Source organism: Seriola aureovittata, chromosome 2, assembly GCF_021018895.1.
Source record: "Seriola aureovittata isolate HTS-2021-v1 ecotype China chromosome 2, ASM2101889v1, whole genome shotgun sequence".
In the NCBI taxonomy this organism is placed as follows: domain Eukaryota; kingdom Metazoa; phylum Chordata; class Actinopteri; order Carangiformes; family Carangidae; genus Seriola; species Seriola aureovittata.
This window is the reverse complement of record NC_079365.1, coordinates 19,903,980-19,919,128: the sequence shown is the minus strand read 5'-3', so window position 1 is coordinate 19,919,128 and position 15,149 is coordinate 19,903,980. Positions and strand designations below refer to the sequence as shown.

Below are 15,149 nucleotides of genomic sequence, written 5' to 3'. Positions count from 1 at the left end.
GCTGAAATATCTCGACAAATATTAAATGGATTGCCATGAAACTTTGTACATATCTTCATGTTTCCCAGAGGATGAATCTTACTGACTGAACACACTTCACTTTTTTTCTTTTTGAGGATTACAATAAAACTTGATAAGGACATTAATGACTTAAGGACTTTGGCGATCCCTTGACTTTAGTGCAGTCATCAAGTGAAACATTTATTTGTCCAGTTCTTTGGTTTATTACCAGATACAAAACTATTGACATTCCCATCATTGCTAATGTTGTGGTAATTAGCAAATATGCTGACATGCTAAACTAAGTTGGGGAAACATTATACCTGCTAAACATCAGCATGCTAATATTGTCCCTGTGAGTATGTTAGCAAGCTAACATTAGCATTTACCCCAAAGCCATTGAGCTCAAAATTTCTGGAGTCAAACAGAGATTGAATCACTTTCCCACCACAAACAAACGGCATCAGAATTAGTTTGTGACTGGACCATGACCACCTCCTCTAGATGGTGTCAGTGCATCTGCTTCGGTCCAGAAGCGAGTCTGATTGGTGTGCTCAGATCCGCACAAACAACTGGACTAAACAAAATGCCCTTGGAAGTGAAAATGTAAGGACAAAGATATTAAGTCCCCAAAACGCACCTATTTGGTATCTATCTATTGCCAATATGACCTCCTAAAATTGATCATATTATCATATTTTTATTTTGATTTTCTGGAGAAGACTGGTGTATTTTACTGTTGCATGTTGTTTGACAGATTTACTATAATACAACATGCAGTAGCTGTTTTCAGGAAGATTGGCAGTGGAGGGATTAAGGTCAGGGGGCTTCCTGTCTTCACCAGGCAGTGAACTATTCATGGAAGCACTTCTCATCAGTACAAATAGCAGACCCACACATCACTCGGACTTAAATACCCTCTCATCTCATCCTCTGTCTGGGATCGGCAGCAGCATAAGAAGCCCCTTAAGTTCAGCTTGGGGCCTCTGCTTCAGGACAACATCAACCAAGACAGATAATACAGAAAGTTTACAGAGGTTTGAGATGCCAGATCGAGGCGCTTATCCTCCTCTGAGTGTGCCATACTTTTACTTCCTCCTGACATGTCACTGTCCAGGATCTCCTTACAGCACATCAATCAATATGAGATCATTGTGTCACATTGGTTGACCTTTGCCTTGGTCTTATATTGAAAAGGAGGCGTAGGGCTTGGAGCAGCCACAATCATGTACTGAGGAGATACTGTAAAGCTGAAGAAGACATTGAATACATACACCTGCCATCAGTGAAGTTGAATTTCTGTGCCTTGACATTGTGTGGTTCAGCCTTTAAAGAAATGCAACGCATCTTCTTTGATGCTCTAGGAATCAGTTTATCTCCTGAGCCTCCAACAAACTGGGCAACTCCAAAACCAAAAAAGGTGAAACTCCACAGTATGACTAAGCTGATTTGTATTTGCACTCTAACATCACAGACTGTGTGATACATTCATGAGTAAGCACAGGACAGCACATCAAAGCAGTAATATCATTTTCACCCTTGAATTTGGTGGCATAATGCACAATGACAGCAACACAGTATGGCCACAGGCCACAGTAACACAAAACTTCATAATACAAAGAGAAAATGAGTCAATAGCATCTAATTACAGTAAGTTTCGCACAAATAGTTTCATGACAGTACATCAGAAGAGACGTTATCAGCAGAGATAATAACGTGAGCACCTTCGAAACTAAACTCCCTGATCTGAACTGCAATAAAACAGAGAGGGCACTATCATGATGGTTAATGGAATGTATTATTCAGACAGGAAAGACTACCTCAATATATTTCTCTAACTCTGAAAGTGCAATAACATCAATCCAAAACGTTTTTCACATCCTACAGTCCACATGAATTCATCTCATGTCATCTGGGCCGTAGAGCTATAACTGAGCACATTATCTCTGTATTTTTTCTGGAAATTTGGGAGTTTAAGGAACCTGCAAATTTACATTTTATATTGGGGGATTTGATTTGATTTTTAAGATAAACTTGCAGCAGCTACAAATGTATCAAATGAAAAGTGAAAAAAATGTGACGGCGTGAAAGGGTTTTTGTCACGGCAATGAACCTACAGAGAATAATCTGCAGCTCCACTCCTTTGAAGCTTTATAGTGACTTTCAGCTCACTGTCCGACAACTCTTTTAGTCTTTCGCATTGTTTTCAAATGCACCTGGAAGCTGTTTTCAGCAAAACAGCTCTAAAAAGCAACTGTACAATACATGCTCCACAAAAAACAACAGACAGACAATGTTAGTTACTAACATTTAAACAGCGCGCAGCATTAAGCAGCTAAAGAGAGAAGAAATTTCCCTCAGGAGTTGGTGAAGACCAAAAACAGAGCTAAATGAGAATGAACATTGGACTTCCATTCACCTAGAAGCCAGACACATAACTCCAAATTACAAACAACTATGTGCTAACAAATTTGCCATATCAATTTTAAAAGGCAATGATAAGGACATTGTGTTTACAACTTGTTTCTTCTGCCCCCAAGTGCACAAAAAGTCAGTTATTGTTTATTAAGTGTTACTTTACCAGCTGAGAAAACTCTCCTTTACTTCTTATTTCAAAGCATTTAAAAGGACATTGGACTACACTGTCACAAAGCTGAGACTCGTAGTTTTCACAGGACAGAATAAGCCTTCATGTTGGGATGTAGAATTTGCAAATAACATAACTACAGTTAATGAAACGAATAAAATGATAAAAATCTGAATAATTACAGGAAATTCATACAGTACATTAATTTTGGTGTCCAATGGGGGGAGGGGGAACACTGACCCATGACATGAGTATTTCTAAAGTCCTGGCTATGGCAAGTCATACAGCAGGTGTGATGTCAAAGCGTACTGGCAACAGGATTATTCATACTCTTCCAGTAGTAGCATCACATCAGCACTTAAGGTTAGACCAGTTTATTGACCATCTCCTGGCAGTATCAGCTGTGCTGATGCAGCATGGACTGTTTCTGAGGAGTGTTCCCTCTGTTGCAGTTTGAAACAGGCTGCAGCAAAGAGTGATACAATACTTGAAGCTCACAGTCAGTTTTTAAAATAAGTTCCAGGAATGCTGCTGGACAGTGAGCAGGTTTCAGAGGGGTGACCTGACTCTCCGGCTCTGACGACTGTCTGTGTGAATGCTGATTTCATTCCCCCTGTCTTACCAGGCGACAGGATGACTGCAGGCCGGGTAAACTGAGGAGCCAACAGTTAAATATGGAGCTCCAAAATGGGGAGCTGTAGTAAATTAACTCCCTTATTCATTCATTTTGAATTACACCACACATCAGTGTTGCATTTGTTATACTCACAGGTGGAAATACTTAAGTACAGTGTTGAGCCACTTAAGTTTCTACTTTATACTCCTACTACACTACATTTCAAAGGCATATATTCTACTTTTAACTCTTATTTCACAGCTATAATTAGTATTTAGTCCGCAAATAGTATTTTTATATTGTAGTACTGATACTTTTAATTCTTCCCTCACTGGTTTGATTCATATTCCCGTATCTGTGCATTGTGTTGGTGTCTCATCTGTGATGCTCAATTGCTTCTCTGTTAAAAGGAGATGTTTAACAAATGTTGATCTTGAGGTAGTGAATGTACAGGGGCATCTACGATGGCTTTAATCATGCCAAGTGAATTTATAGTGGTAAATGCAGCACAGACCTATGGGCTAATACAGTGTATTACAAAAGAGTTTTCTCTGTCATGTAATCAGAAAAAATATCTGCACCCCTTTCTTCAATATTAATTCAACTTCAGGAGAGATAAATTAAGGTTACTTCTTATTTATAGTCATGCAGTAAACACTTGCAAACATTTACTAGCAGACTTTATGTCATAATTTATTCATTATTTCTGGAGGACGGGAACAGGGCTTATGACTAATCCAGTCACACTGAAAGACACACCATAACAGCTGTTGGCAAACAGCGGATCAAAGAACGCACAGTCACATGGACAAGCAAACACACATACACAACTCATCCATGAACACATAATCACAGACCAATACACTATGGGACACTTTAGTGTGTCCTCTCCTCTAATAGTGTCCCATCAAAGCATCTTTGTCATCAGACCTGATCTGCTCCAGAAAAATCACTTAAAAACCATTTTATCCCTTTTACAGAAATCCCTGCTGACTCAGCAAACCTACTCTCATCCACTCTCCACTTACTGTAAATCATCATCTATTAGGCTAACTCAGAGCTCAAGCTACTGGGTGAGTTTTAGCATGTTTGTGTGAGCCATGTAGAGAGGGCTCACACAAACATGCTAAAACTCACCCAGCACCCATTTCAGAGTTATTAGTGTAGCAATGATTTAGCAGGTCTAAGGATTGGTGCAGCATAGAAACGCTGACTGTAGCAGCCACACAGATAAAATTCCAGCTTTTTAAAAAGAAAATTCATGGCATAGGGAGCATTTCGTATACTATGTTGCAGGTGCAGGTGCAGATACAAAATACAAGTATGTAAGGTGCACCAAAAAGTCACAATCACACAGGACACACAAGACAAGCTCAATGCCACATTCACCCACTCACCAGCTCTGAGACTCTGGGGTAAGCTGTTGGTGAAGTGCTAGAGAGAAACCAAAAAAGGTGCCACGGTCTCCAAACTTATGTAGAGTGTGGGTAGTATCCAGGTTGAAGCCCCAGACTTGACTTGAAAGGGTCAACAGTACCCAGAGGAGGGTAGTCCAGCGATGAGAGGAGCAAGATGAGGGGGAAACAATGTTCCCATGTCCCACCGGGGCTGCCATAGCAGGGTGCAGGTCCTTTAGCAGAGCAAGTTGAGATCAAGAAGAGAACAGGGCAGATTCCCTTTCTAGCTCCCAGAGAGCTAAAGGAGAAAAAAAAAGAGGCAAATCCTGTGTAAGTCTCCTCTTCCTCCCTCTCCTCTGTGGATGTCTGTCTTGTTTCCAGTCCTCTATTCCTCTCCCTCCCTTGCTCTGTGTCGTGCTGGCTCTCAACTCCGTTTGCTGCTGTCAGTCTGGAGAGCAGGCTGTGAAAATGTGGCCGCTACTAGTATGTGTGTGTGAGTGTGTTTCTCTCAATGCATGTGCGCCTCCCCCTCTTCTATGCTCAGAGGGAGACAGAGGACAAGTGCCTTGAATAGCCCGCTCACTCCTCCTCCCCCTCCTCTCTCTCTTTCAGCCCGCCCTCCCCTCCTCACCCCCAAAGCCACCCCATCCTCCCTCCCTCCCTCCCTCCCTCCCCTCTCTCAGCTGACATCAACACTCAAGGGACTGCTGCCAAAATACCAGGCAAGGTTGTCAAGATACTTGGAGGCTATTGAATAGAGAGAGAGAGGGTGAAAAGACAGCAGACTGTTTTATCAGTGGAGTTCACACGGTCCAAACTGCCTCCTTCTGGGGCCACTCGTTGCTGCAGGTGCTTGTAGATCTGAGGAGCATAAAGGGGAAAGACTGAGGTACAAACTTGGAAGTTAAAAAGCTACTGAATAAAAAAAATCTTTTATTCAAGGACTGACAGGCCTGACATTTGACTTCTGGTGGCTGCGATCTGGAATAAATCTGGGAGACAAAAGGGGCTGAAATGTGCACAGTGACCCAGGAAACTTTATTACAGACCTTTAGCTCTTCTGAAAAGGCGGAGTGGGAGAAATGTATGAGCTGTGAAAGAGGGGCATAAACAGGAAAACCATATCAAATATAATTCTGTATTCTATAAGCAGATATCTCGAACAACAGTATGCCAGTCTGTCTCTGTTATGCCCTCTCTGCATTGTGTCCGTGAGAGGCGACTACATCCACAGCTGCTCTGTTTTAACCAGCTGATTTCTGTTTCTCTCGAGTCAATCTGTGTGCAGCTGTCAGTGAGTCAACTCAACTGTTCCGCACAATAAACCCCACACACAACAGTTGCAACGACACAAACAGGTGAAATATTCAGTGTACAGGTTTTTCAGGAAGGTGTTATTCTTGCAGTTTTTGTAGCTCTCTAATTTGGATAGGTTAGTTTCAACTTTGGTTGTCAAGAGGGATGCAACTTGGGGATTTCAATAAGCCAGTGAGGTATTGTAGGTTCAGATCTGTGGTGCGACATGTGGCTGACAAAAAATAGCCCAGTCAGATTCTTAGGTTACAGCTTCTCCAATGTGAGTTTTATATCATTGTAAACTGAACATCTCTGGGTTTTTATTGTTGGTTGGACAAAAACACACATATAGACGTCACCTTGGACCAGATGTTGTGATGGGCCTATTTTTTATATTAATATTTATATAATATTTTTTGGCATTTCATTGATCAAAAGTTTGAATAATTAATTGATTAATTAAGAAAATAATCAGAAGATGAATCAATAATGAAAATAATAAATAACCTCAGCCCCAGAACCTGCCCAGTCATCATAGAAGTAGCCAAATTCATTTAGGAGAGTTCTTTTATGTATACAGTATTTTAATGTTTTTTCTCTACAGTCTTGGATAATGTCACATTAAACTTTAAAAGTTTTCACTTATAGGAACAGATGTCATTTTTATCACAGAGCTATAACCAAATAATCATTTGAGTAGAAGAAAATAAGTTTCAGCCTCATTGTAATTTACTGAAATGATATTTGGTTTTGTTCGTCATCAATTATCTTACTTTGTATGTTAAGCAAAGCCTATTGTCCCCCTTTCAGTCTCAATCAAACTAATTAGAAGAGAGGAGGAACCAATTTATTGGAATATAGCCTAACGTAACATTAGTGGAAACTGCCCAAATGATACAAAAAGTAGCCAAAATATCACAACCCGCCCAAAACTATTTTTACCTGCAGAAGTAAATACAAATACAACAATATTACAATACAATACAATCGGTGTACAATACGACACCGATTTGGATTCTCAATCAAGTGTTATACATTTTCTTGTGTCTAAAAGTGCTACATCAATATATTTATTTTTGAACTTACCCAAAGGGTCTGACTTGCTTGGGCCAGGAATACACAGGTGAGGTGGCATTGGAAAATCAAAATGAGGACACAAATTCTGTATATATCAATAACTGTGTCTCTGTGAACTATCATCAATGTCTACACACACCAGGTTTCTGGAAGGATGAGGTTGAATCCCTCTCATGTGATCTGACTGGCATCATGGACCCGCTTCTGGTGTCAAACAGTCTGTGCCCCCTGCTGCACCTATGTGATATTTAAAAGAAAGAAAAAAACTGAAGAATTTTCAGTTTCTGACTCATGTTGAACCAGTTATTCTTTCATGAATGAAGTCAGGTTGCAGCTTCATGAATAAACTACAAGAGACAAAAATCTAATTCAAAAATTCTGTCCATGATTTTTTTGGTTTTGATTGAACATAACTCTGTCCTCTTGTTGTGTGGTGCTGAGGATGACCTCTTTTTTCAGTGAGCTGTGCGTTCCTCTGATTAAACAACATATTTTGATAACAGGCTACAGCCATGCCAGGGGTTTTATGAGTGGTGCTTTGTGCAGAATGCTAACACTGACATGTTATCAATGACAATGCGTGCTGATGTTTAGCGTGTTATCATGCTAACATTTGCTTATTAGCACTAAACACAAAGTACAGCAGAGGCTGATGGGAATGCTGTCGGTTTATGTATATTGGTGAATATACCAAAGCACTGGAATAAATAAAACTTTCATGATGCGATTACCAAAGTGATTACAATTTATCCTGAGTGTGACATGAATTTCTGTATCAAATTTCAGGGCTCGGAACAGTTAGGGTTAGACATTTTACTAGAAACTACAGATATGAACCTCACAGTGGCAGTAAAAGAAACGTCAGGAATTCGATAAAGTCATTAGGATTCATCCTCTGGGGGCCATGAATGTCTGTACAAACTTATATGGATTAGACTATTAGATAGATGGATGAGATATTTCACACTGCTATACATAAAGCCAAGCAGTTACCATAGCTAATAAAAACAAAACTCAGTTCAATCTTTTGCAAGTTCAATATTTTGTACCTTTTAATGGAGCCTTGTTATCTCATATCTTTAGTAATGGAAAAAAAAATGTTGGAAATTTCTTATCACTCATCCTTACAAATGGAGCAGATTTAAAAATATCCAAATATAAATAATGTCATGTCTGTTTGTGTTTCCATGCATGTTGGAAAGTTCAGCATGTCTGTATCTCTTTGGCTCATCTTGGCCAGGGCAAAGGCACACTTTGGGGAGTTTGTGCTTTTGTCAGCAGTGGCTCCCACGCACAACTCACTGACTCATAGCAGCAAAACTTGATCAAACTGATATTCAATAACACAGTGAGTCCATTATCTATGCACTGGGCAGCTCCGATGTGAGATATTAATACCACAGAGGATTCCACAGAGCAGAAGAAAAGGAAAAGGAAGAGAGGAATGGTGTGGGATGTCGAGAAAAATGCTGAAAGCATCTTAATGGCAGCTCAGGCAGGAGGCCAGACAAGAAAGCCTTCAGACAGTGGAGAGCACAGTCAGAGGGAGGGACAGAGGAGAGCAGAGAAGAAAGGGATGTAGAGAATGAAGGCGAAGATGGCTGGCTGTAAAGATTATCTGCCACATTGTCCGTGACTCTGGCATCCCTACACAAGTGCTCATTAGCAGTTTGAGCCACACTTCAAGGAGAGAGCTTATTTTAGACGGCATGCAGCATACGGGCAGGTTCATTTTTCCCGTTTTAGTCCCCCGTCACTTCGATGACTGAGATAGCCGCAGTCAGCACTATTACCGTATTGATTAATGGATAGTGCAGGTTTCCATAAGAGGGAGTGGTGATGGTTATTACTGGATTAAATGCAAGCACGCCCACTCTGGCCTTTTATTGCACATGATCCCAAAGGAAGAGGCTAAACCGAGTGCAGTGGTTTTATCACACTGCCTGTAGGTTTTGATATTTAGCTACAACATTATGGATTTCATTGTGATGATTCATGAAGCAATGTCATAAATGACAGAGTTTCTCCATTTATTTGATGCATTAGTAGAAACAAAACCAGAGAATCTGGAACCAGAGAAAGTAAATCATTGGATTTCACCACATGTGAAATGGACTAATTGCTCATGTTGCGAAACATATTGCAAACAGTTTCGAAATTAAAAAAAAAAACAAGTTTCAGGGTCATGGTATTGTTCATGCTGGTTCACTGATAGAACAGAGTCATCTAATGTTATTAACACCTGTGCTATACTGCTACAAGCCAAAATGTCTACTGTGAAGAAGGCCTATTTCTTCATAATTTTCTGCTTCATCTGCAGTGTTATTATGAAATAGATAAGAACTTTTAGAAAGGTTTTTCATGTCGCAGTTATTTAAAATCAATAAAAAGTGTATGTATTATACAGTACTCCATACAAGCGATAATCACCATAGGTATTATCAACCTTGTATTATTATAGCTATTACAATTTCTTAAAGTACAAGCACAAAACCAAAATGGGTTCAGGTAAGTTTAAAAAAGTAAGTTTTAATAATCCAAGTATCCCTAAAAGAGAATAAATGTACTTCACTTGAGCTGAAAAAGCAAAGAGTTGTACTTAACTATCTCTGGAGATTGCTGTAGGTTACACAGCCCAAAAAATGTTGTTGGTTTTATAAGACCTATGCGACTCACTTAACTTAACTCTACTCACTGTAGATTCACTCAGTGCAAGTACTGTGTAATTTTTGAAAAATTATATCTTATTACAGTAATTAAAGACATTAGAGGATTACCCTCTTATTTACCCCCTCAAAATGAAACAGGACAGCCAACCACATATCCTGTACATCAGGTGGTTAAAATACAGTCACCTGGGCTTTTAATCCTGGACCTCTGCAAGAAATAGAAGTGCGCTTAATCGTAATGAGGCTGCCTTTTTGTCAGAATCATAGGTTTGTTGTTTTGCATTTAAGACAATCTGATTGATAACAGTACTGTGTAACACCGGCTTGCAGCATAGTGTGTTCCACTGTTTCCCTTTTATATACAGAAGTGGAGCAGAGGCGACCTCTAGTGGCAGTTTGGGTTTATTACAAAATAAATTGGACTTCAAGGTAAAATAAAGACATGAATCACCAGCTCACAGGGACACAGTCAAACACATAACCCATCAACATCATCATCATCATCATCATCTGCAAGAACAACACTCCATGACAAACAACACTTAATTAAATTTTAGTTGTATTTTCTTACATAGTGCTGTTTTAAATAGTGCATCAATAGTGTTTCCTCATAATTTCAACAGTTACAACACAACAGTTTAAATTGCCTCTTATAGGAGGAAATCCCAAAACTCCTCAGTTGTCCAAGAATAAACATAAACTCAGTGTAATGATATTTCTTCAGAGAAATAATTCTCTGAATAAACATTGCCTTCATTTTTGTGTTCATGTTTAAGGCATTTGCAGTTTTTTATCCAATAATTGTTTTTATGTTTTTTGTCTCTCCTGACTTGAAATGTGTGTTTGATACTTGTATTTCTCTCCTGAAATTTAGAATTTTTCAACATTCAACACTTCAATTTAAAATTGATCATCATTTAAAATTGGATACTAAATAACTAGTAATTCCTGAAGTTCTTCATATAGGTCTACACATAAAAAGCAGCAGCTGCAAGATACAGCAAAGATTTTTAGTAGTTTGGTTTAAATCATGGATACATTACTATAAAATTTCACCAGTTGTAATTAATTTGACATCTCACAAAGCTGTATAAACACAATCCAATACACACAATCATCCACACATTGCCATGGGAATAGTGGTACAACCACCATGCAGTGATCAGGTTATCTATCTAGTTCAGGGGTTTGGCCTATAAGAGGGGTTGTAGGGCATCTGTACGAGTTCGTCTAAATGCGATGGCGGGGGATAATTCTGGCCAGGAGGGGGGAGGGGGTACATCGGCTGCCCCTGAGGGTATGGAACTGGAGAGTGAGCTGGATAAGCTGAAAAGACAAAAACAAATATTTGGTTTGTTGTTACTGAATAATTGTGTTGCTTTCCCAGTTTTCTAATAAAGGTGTTATTCTTTATTTTGGTTATTGTCAACATATTCAATGACAATACTTCTCTATCCCATCTGCTGTTCTCAGCCCAAAGCCTATTCCACTGAAGACATAAATCTTTTAAGACATGTCAGAAATATATATATATATATATATATATTTTTTTTTTTTTTTTGTCTAAATGAATTCTAAATAATCTCCTAAAATACCTGGGCACTCAATTTTATATAATACTTGGACCAATTCATTTCTGGTTTTGGTATGACAAAAAAAGAATTTCACCAGACCTGTCCTTTAAAACTGAGTATTGCTGTCAGTGTCGGTAAGAAACACGAACACTGATCTCTTAATGGGAATCAGAAGTTTACAGAACTCACTAGATTCCAGGTATGAAGGTGGTGGTGCTGTAGGTATGGGTGGGCCTCCATATCCATGCAGGGCAGGTACAGGCTGGTAGCCTGGGTGGGATGGCTCGTATCCAAAGGGTGTGAGTGGAAGCTGGGATGGGTTCACTACAGTGGTGGTTATCACAGCTGTAGGTAAAGTCATAGATTTAGTTTAGTTAGATTCACATTAGTTCAGTTTTGGGAAATACAGTACAATATTTGCTTTCTTGCCAAGAGTTGAGAGGCTCAGTCCAATAGAAATTCACCTACCAGCACCTCTAAAAGCTCACTAAGTAACGCTTCATATATCATGTGTTTTTTCTGTTTTACAGGTGGTTATGCACTGGACAATGTCTTGGTCAGGACTTCCTGGAGTCTACACTGGTTGACTAGCAAGTGATACAGGTAAAGAGATAAGCCTATGCATAACTGCTTAAAAAATAGCAATTTGTGATTGTACGCATTAAACATAGTGGGGCTGTACAGGTGCAGCTTGGTTGGATTTTGTTGCGTTGGTCGGAGCCAAATTAGCTATTTCCCCTTGCATCAGGTCTTATTGCTAACGCTGTGTTCACACAGGGTCTGCAGAATGGAAAGAACACCCTTTATTTCCGACTTGAGTGTTGACACATTTTTCTGAGATGGTTAGCCCTAGTGCTAACCTTTAGGTCACACTATATAAGTAGCCTAAATTAGCTGCATTGTTGTTGTGTGTTGCAGCTCATTACCAAGTGATAGAGACACAAATAGTGTGAAGGCCCTATAAAATTAGCTAAATGGATTGTATTAGTGTTAGTGCTGGATTTTACATTAATGTAGCTGCCATTGTTGGTGTATTTGCAACCACTCTGGCGACAGATTGTTTTCATTTCTTTTCACCAAGTAGGAGATATCATTGCTGTTAGATTTTCCTGATGTCTCTGCCTTGGAGTTACATGTAGGCGGCTGACATGAACTGTTTTTCCCACTTGACTGCGCTGTAATTACAGTTTAAAACAACACGACATGAATGAAGTACAAATATAAAAGTTAGCACGGCTGCTGGCTTAACTTCGTATTTAGCCTAGTGTACATAAATGGGAGTGGTATCATCTAACTCATGGCAAGAAAACAAATAAGTGTATTCCCCAAAATGTAGAACTTTTCCTAAATGTAATTGTTATCAGCTGCATAGTGAGTGCATTATCGAGTTTTACAGTATAGCAGCCTGCACAAACTAAACTGTAACCAATAATTTGTCCTACTTTGCTGCATTCCGTTGCGTCTTTTTCGACACTTCTTGTATAACAAGCAGCAGGGACACACACAGCAAATGATGAGAATCACACAGACCAAAATGGGTATAATAATAGTTGCAATGCTCCCTATAATTGCAGAAATAACGGGGCGGCTGCTAAGCCTGGGGAAAAAGCACAGAAAACAGCCGTTGTTAGAAGTATAAAGATTAAAGTAATCATATTTTTAAAAACAGAATATTCAGAGGTAATGAGCCAGTGAACTGATGCAACTGCTTTAGAAAACCATGTTTTTTAAGTGACATTGATTTTTAAACATTTTTTCATCTCTAAATCATGGAGAGAGAAACACGGGTTCAAAACAGGAGCACACCTTTCAAAATGTCCTTCTTTATTTTCTTGAAATAAACGGTTTTCCTGTTCACTGCAGCAGTATATTTTGTTCAGGTCTCCACAGCAATACTGTGAGCCACATTGGAGAGGATCATGGTAGAGACCATCCGTGCCCCTATAGCCGCTACAGTAATCAGCTGTAAGACATAAAACACAGGGTCATGTTGAAGAGTGGGTGGAGGGTGAGAGATTAAGGAGTTAGCATATGTAATATGAACTGATGAATTAAACTCGACAACAAGTGTCACTGCCAGTGATCCTCCCGAGAAGTAAAGTCAAAGTTGCAGTTACTAAACTGTGACATGTGATTATTATCTAGTGTAACTCGAGTGGATCATGTTGGCTTCGCTCGGTGACTGTCGACATATGACTGACGAAGTCCTAAACATCCTAAACCTGATGAATAAGTACCAAAATAAAACTCACCCCAAACAGCCGGGAGCAGGATCACACACAAAACACACACAAGACTGGATAAGACACTTGAAACCATAACTGATATATGTAGTGTGGTAAGGAACTCTGGACTCCGACTACACTGAGACAACCGTTTCAACCTGTATGCCTGTACCACCCTGTCGCAAGTAACCCAGCAACATTCCTTTCATGTGAAACACTTGTGGTAGTTTGTTGCAGCAGTTGTTGCTGCATTCAAATTAAATCTAACTACTGCTGAACCCTAGAAATTCTTTTTTTCTCGTTCTTTTATTTCAAAGCCTAATTAAGATTAAAACCATTATTCTTAAGTGAGCTGGCTAAGACAACAGGTTTAAAAAAAGGTGTTGCAATAATAAATTCAAACAGACAAACAGGCTGAGAAAGTGGTAACTTGCCATCAACCACAAACCACAGAAATCTCGGTCTCACGGTGGAGAGGATAGAGGAAGGTCCGAAGGTTACAAACATGGCTGTGTATTTGATTTAGTTGCATTTGGAGTTGATTTACTCAGTGAAGTTGTCTTAAAGTTTATACTGTGCATCCACGGTTTGGGTGTGCCTCAATGGTGCACAGGATGTAGGGAAATGCCAAAAGAGACACTGAAAACAAATGTTGAGGCATGACGGAAGCCACGTGCATAAGCAAGTTACCCCACGTGTCCTTGTACATTTTGGATGAGCATGTACTTCAGATTAGCAGGAATACCTGTAATTTACCATTTCAGAAACACTGACCGGGGCAACACCATCAGTTACTACCTTCAGATTTGTTTGCAGAAAATGTATATACAATGTACACTTAATTTTAGCTGTTCATAACCAAGGCCTCTAATGATGTCGGACTACATAATGAAGTCAGTCAGTGGAGGTGGGATATTTGGAAAGACGCCAAGAGTCCTGGGATCATCGGGCCTCAGAATCCTCCCCTCATAAGTGATTTTAGTCTCTCCTGCCAAATGGCTTCCTGCAGACTGGGGATGTAACTGAAGTTAATTGCGTAACGCATACGATGCACATTTGTCTGCCTTGTCTGAATACCTTTATACTTTACGTGCATTTTGAATATACAATACAACACAAAACTTTTGCTTGAAACATTGTGTTTTTTACTTAAAAGGATCTTAAAACTTCCTACACCACTGGTAATAAAGGATGAAACTGAAAACAACTCATATAGAAACTCAAGCCACAGGCATGTCTGGCATTGTTAAATGTTCTTCCTGTTCAGTTGAGCAATACAGCATGTGGATGCAATACATTCATGTGACTCCACCCAAATTGACTTTGAATTAGTATTTTTATCTGCTTCCACCCACTGTCCTGTGATCTGTCCCTTGTGCATGTTAGCACTTGTAATATAGTTCCATTTATCAGCTTTATTCTTCACATATGTTCTGCTCTTACAAAAAGCCTCTCTTAGTTACACTAGCAATTATTTGGAAGAATTAAATCTAAACATACCAACTGGACACTGTCTCTATTTTCTCCAGAATTAAAACCAAATTATATAGTACCTTACTTTTTTTCTAGAAAACATTTGGGAAATTATTTGTTGATTAGACCTGTAATTCATGGAATTACTCTGAATAATTATATTCCCTCCTTCAACTAACTTGTATTTCTTTGGTGCTTTTTTACTGTATTCACTAATTTACCATTTTGCTGCAAA

General features: G+C 39.2%; 2 protein-coding genes across 4 annotated transcripts in view; both read right to left on the bottom strand.

Moving 5' to 3' along the window:
- Positions 1–5,180, bottom strand: part of itga7 (integrin, alpha 7) — a 37,795-nt gene extending 32,615 nt beyond the window's left edge. For all 3 annotated transcript variants that reach the window (XR_008829967.1, XM_056400347.1, XM_056400355.1), the window contains exon 1: positions 4,601–5,180. Coding sequence is in view for 2 of the 3 variants with exons in the window: in XM_056400347.1 (XP_056256322.1) it covers positions 4,601–4,818 (218 nt within the window). In the remaining variant the exon portion in view is untranslated. The remainder of the gene's footprint in view (positions 1–4,600) is intronic.
- A 4,848-nt stretch (positions 5,181–10,028) lies between these two features.
- Positions 10,029–15,024, bottom strand: LOC130182482 (protein shisa-5-like). The gene is made up of 5 exons (XM_056397471.1): positions 13,469–15,024; positions 13,023–13,179; positions 12,659–12,813; positions 11,406–11,561; positions 10,029–10,968 (listed from the first exon to the last, which is right to left on the bottom strand). The coding sequence occupies exons 1-5, from the start codon at positions 13,533–13,535 to the stop codon at positions 10,823–10,825; spliced, it is 681 nt and encodes a 226-aa protein (XP_056253446.1). The 5' UTR covers positions 13,536–15,024; the 3' UTR covers positions 10,029–10,822.
- Between the last annotated feature and the right edge of the window lie 125 nt (positions 15,025–15,149).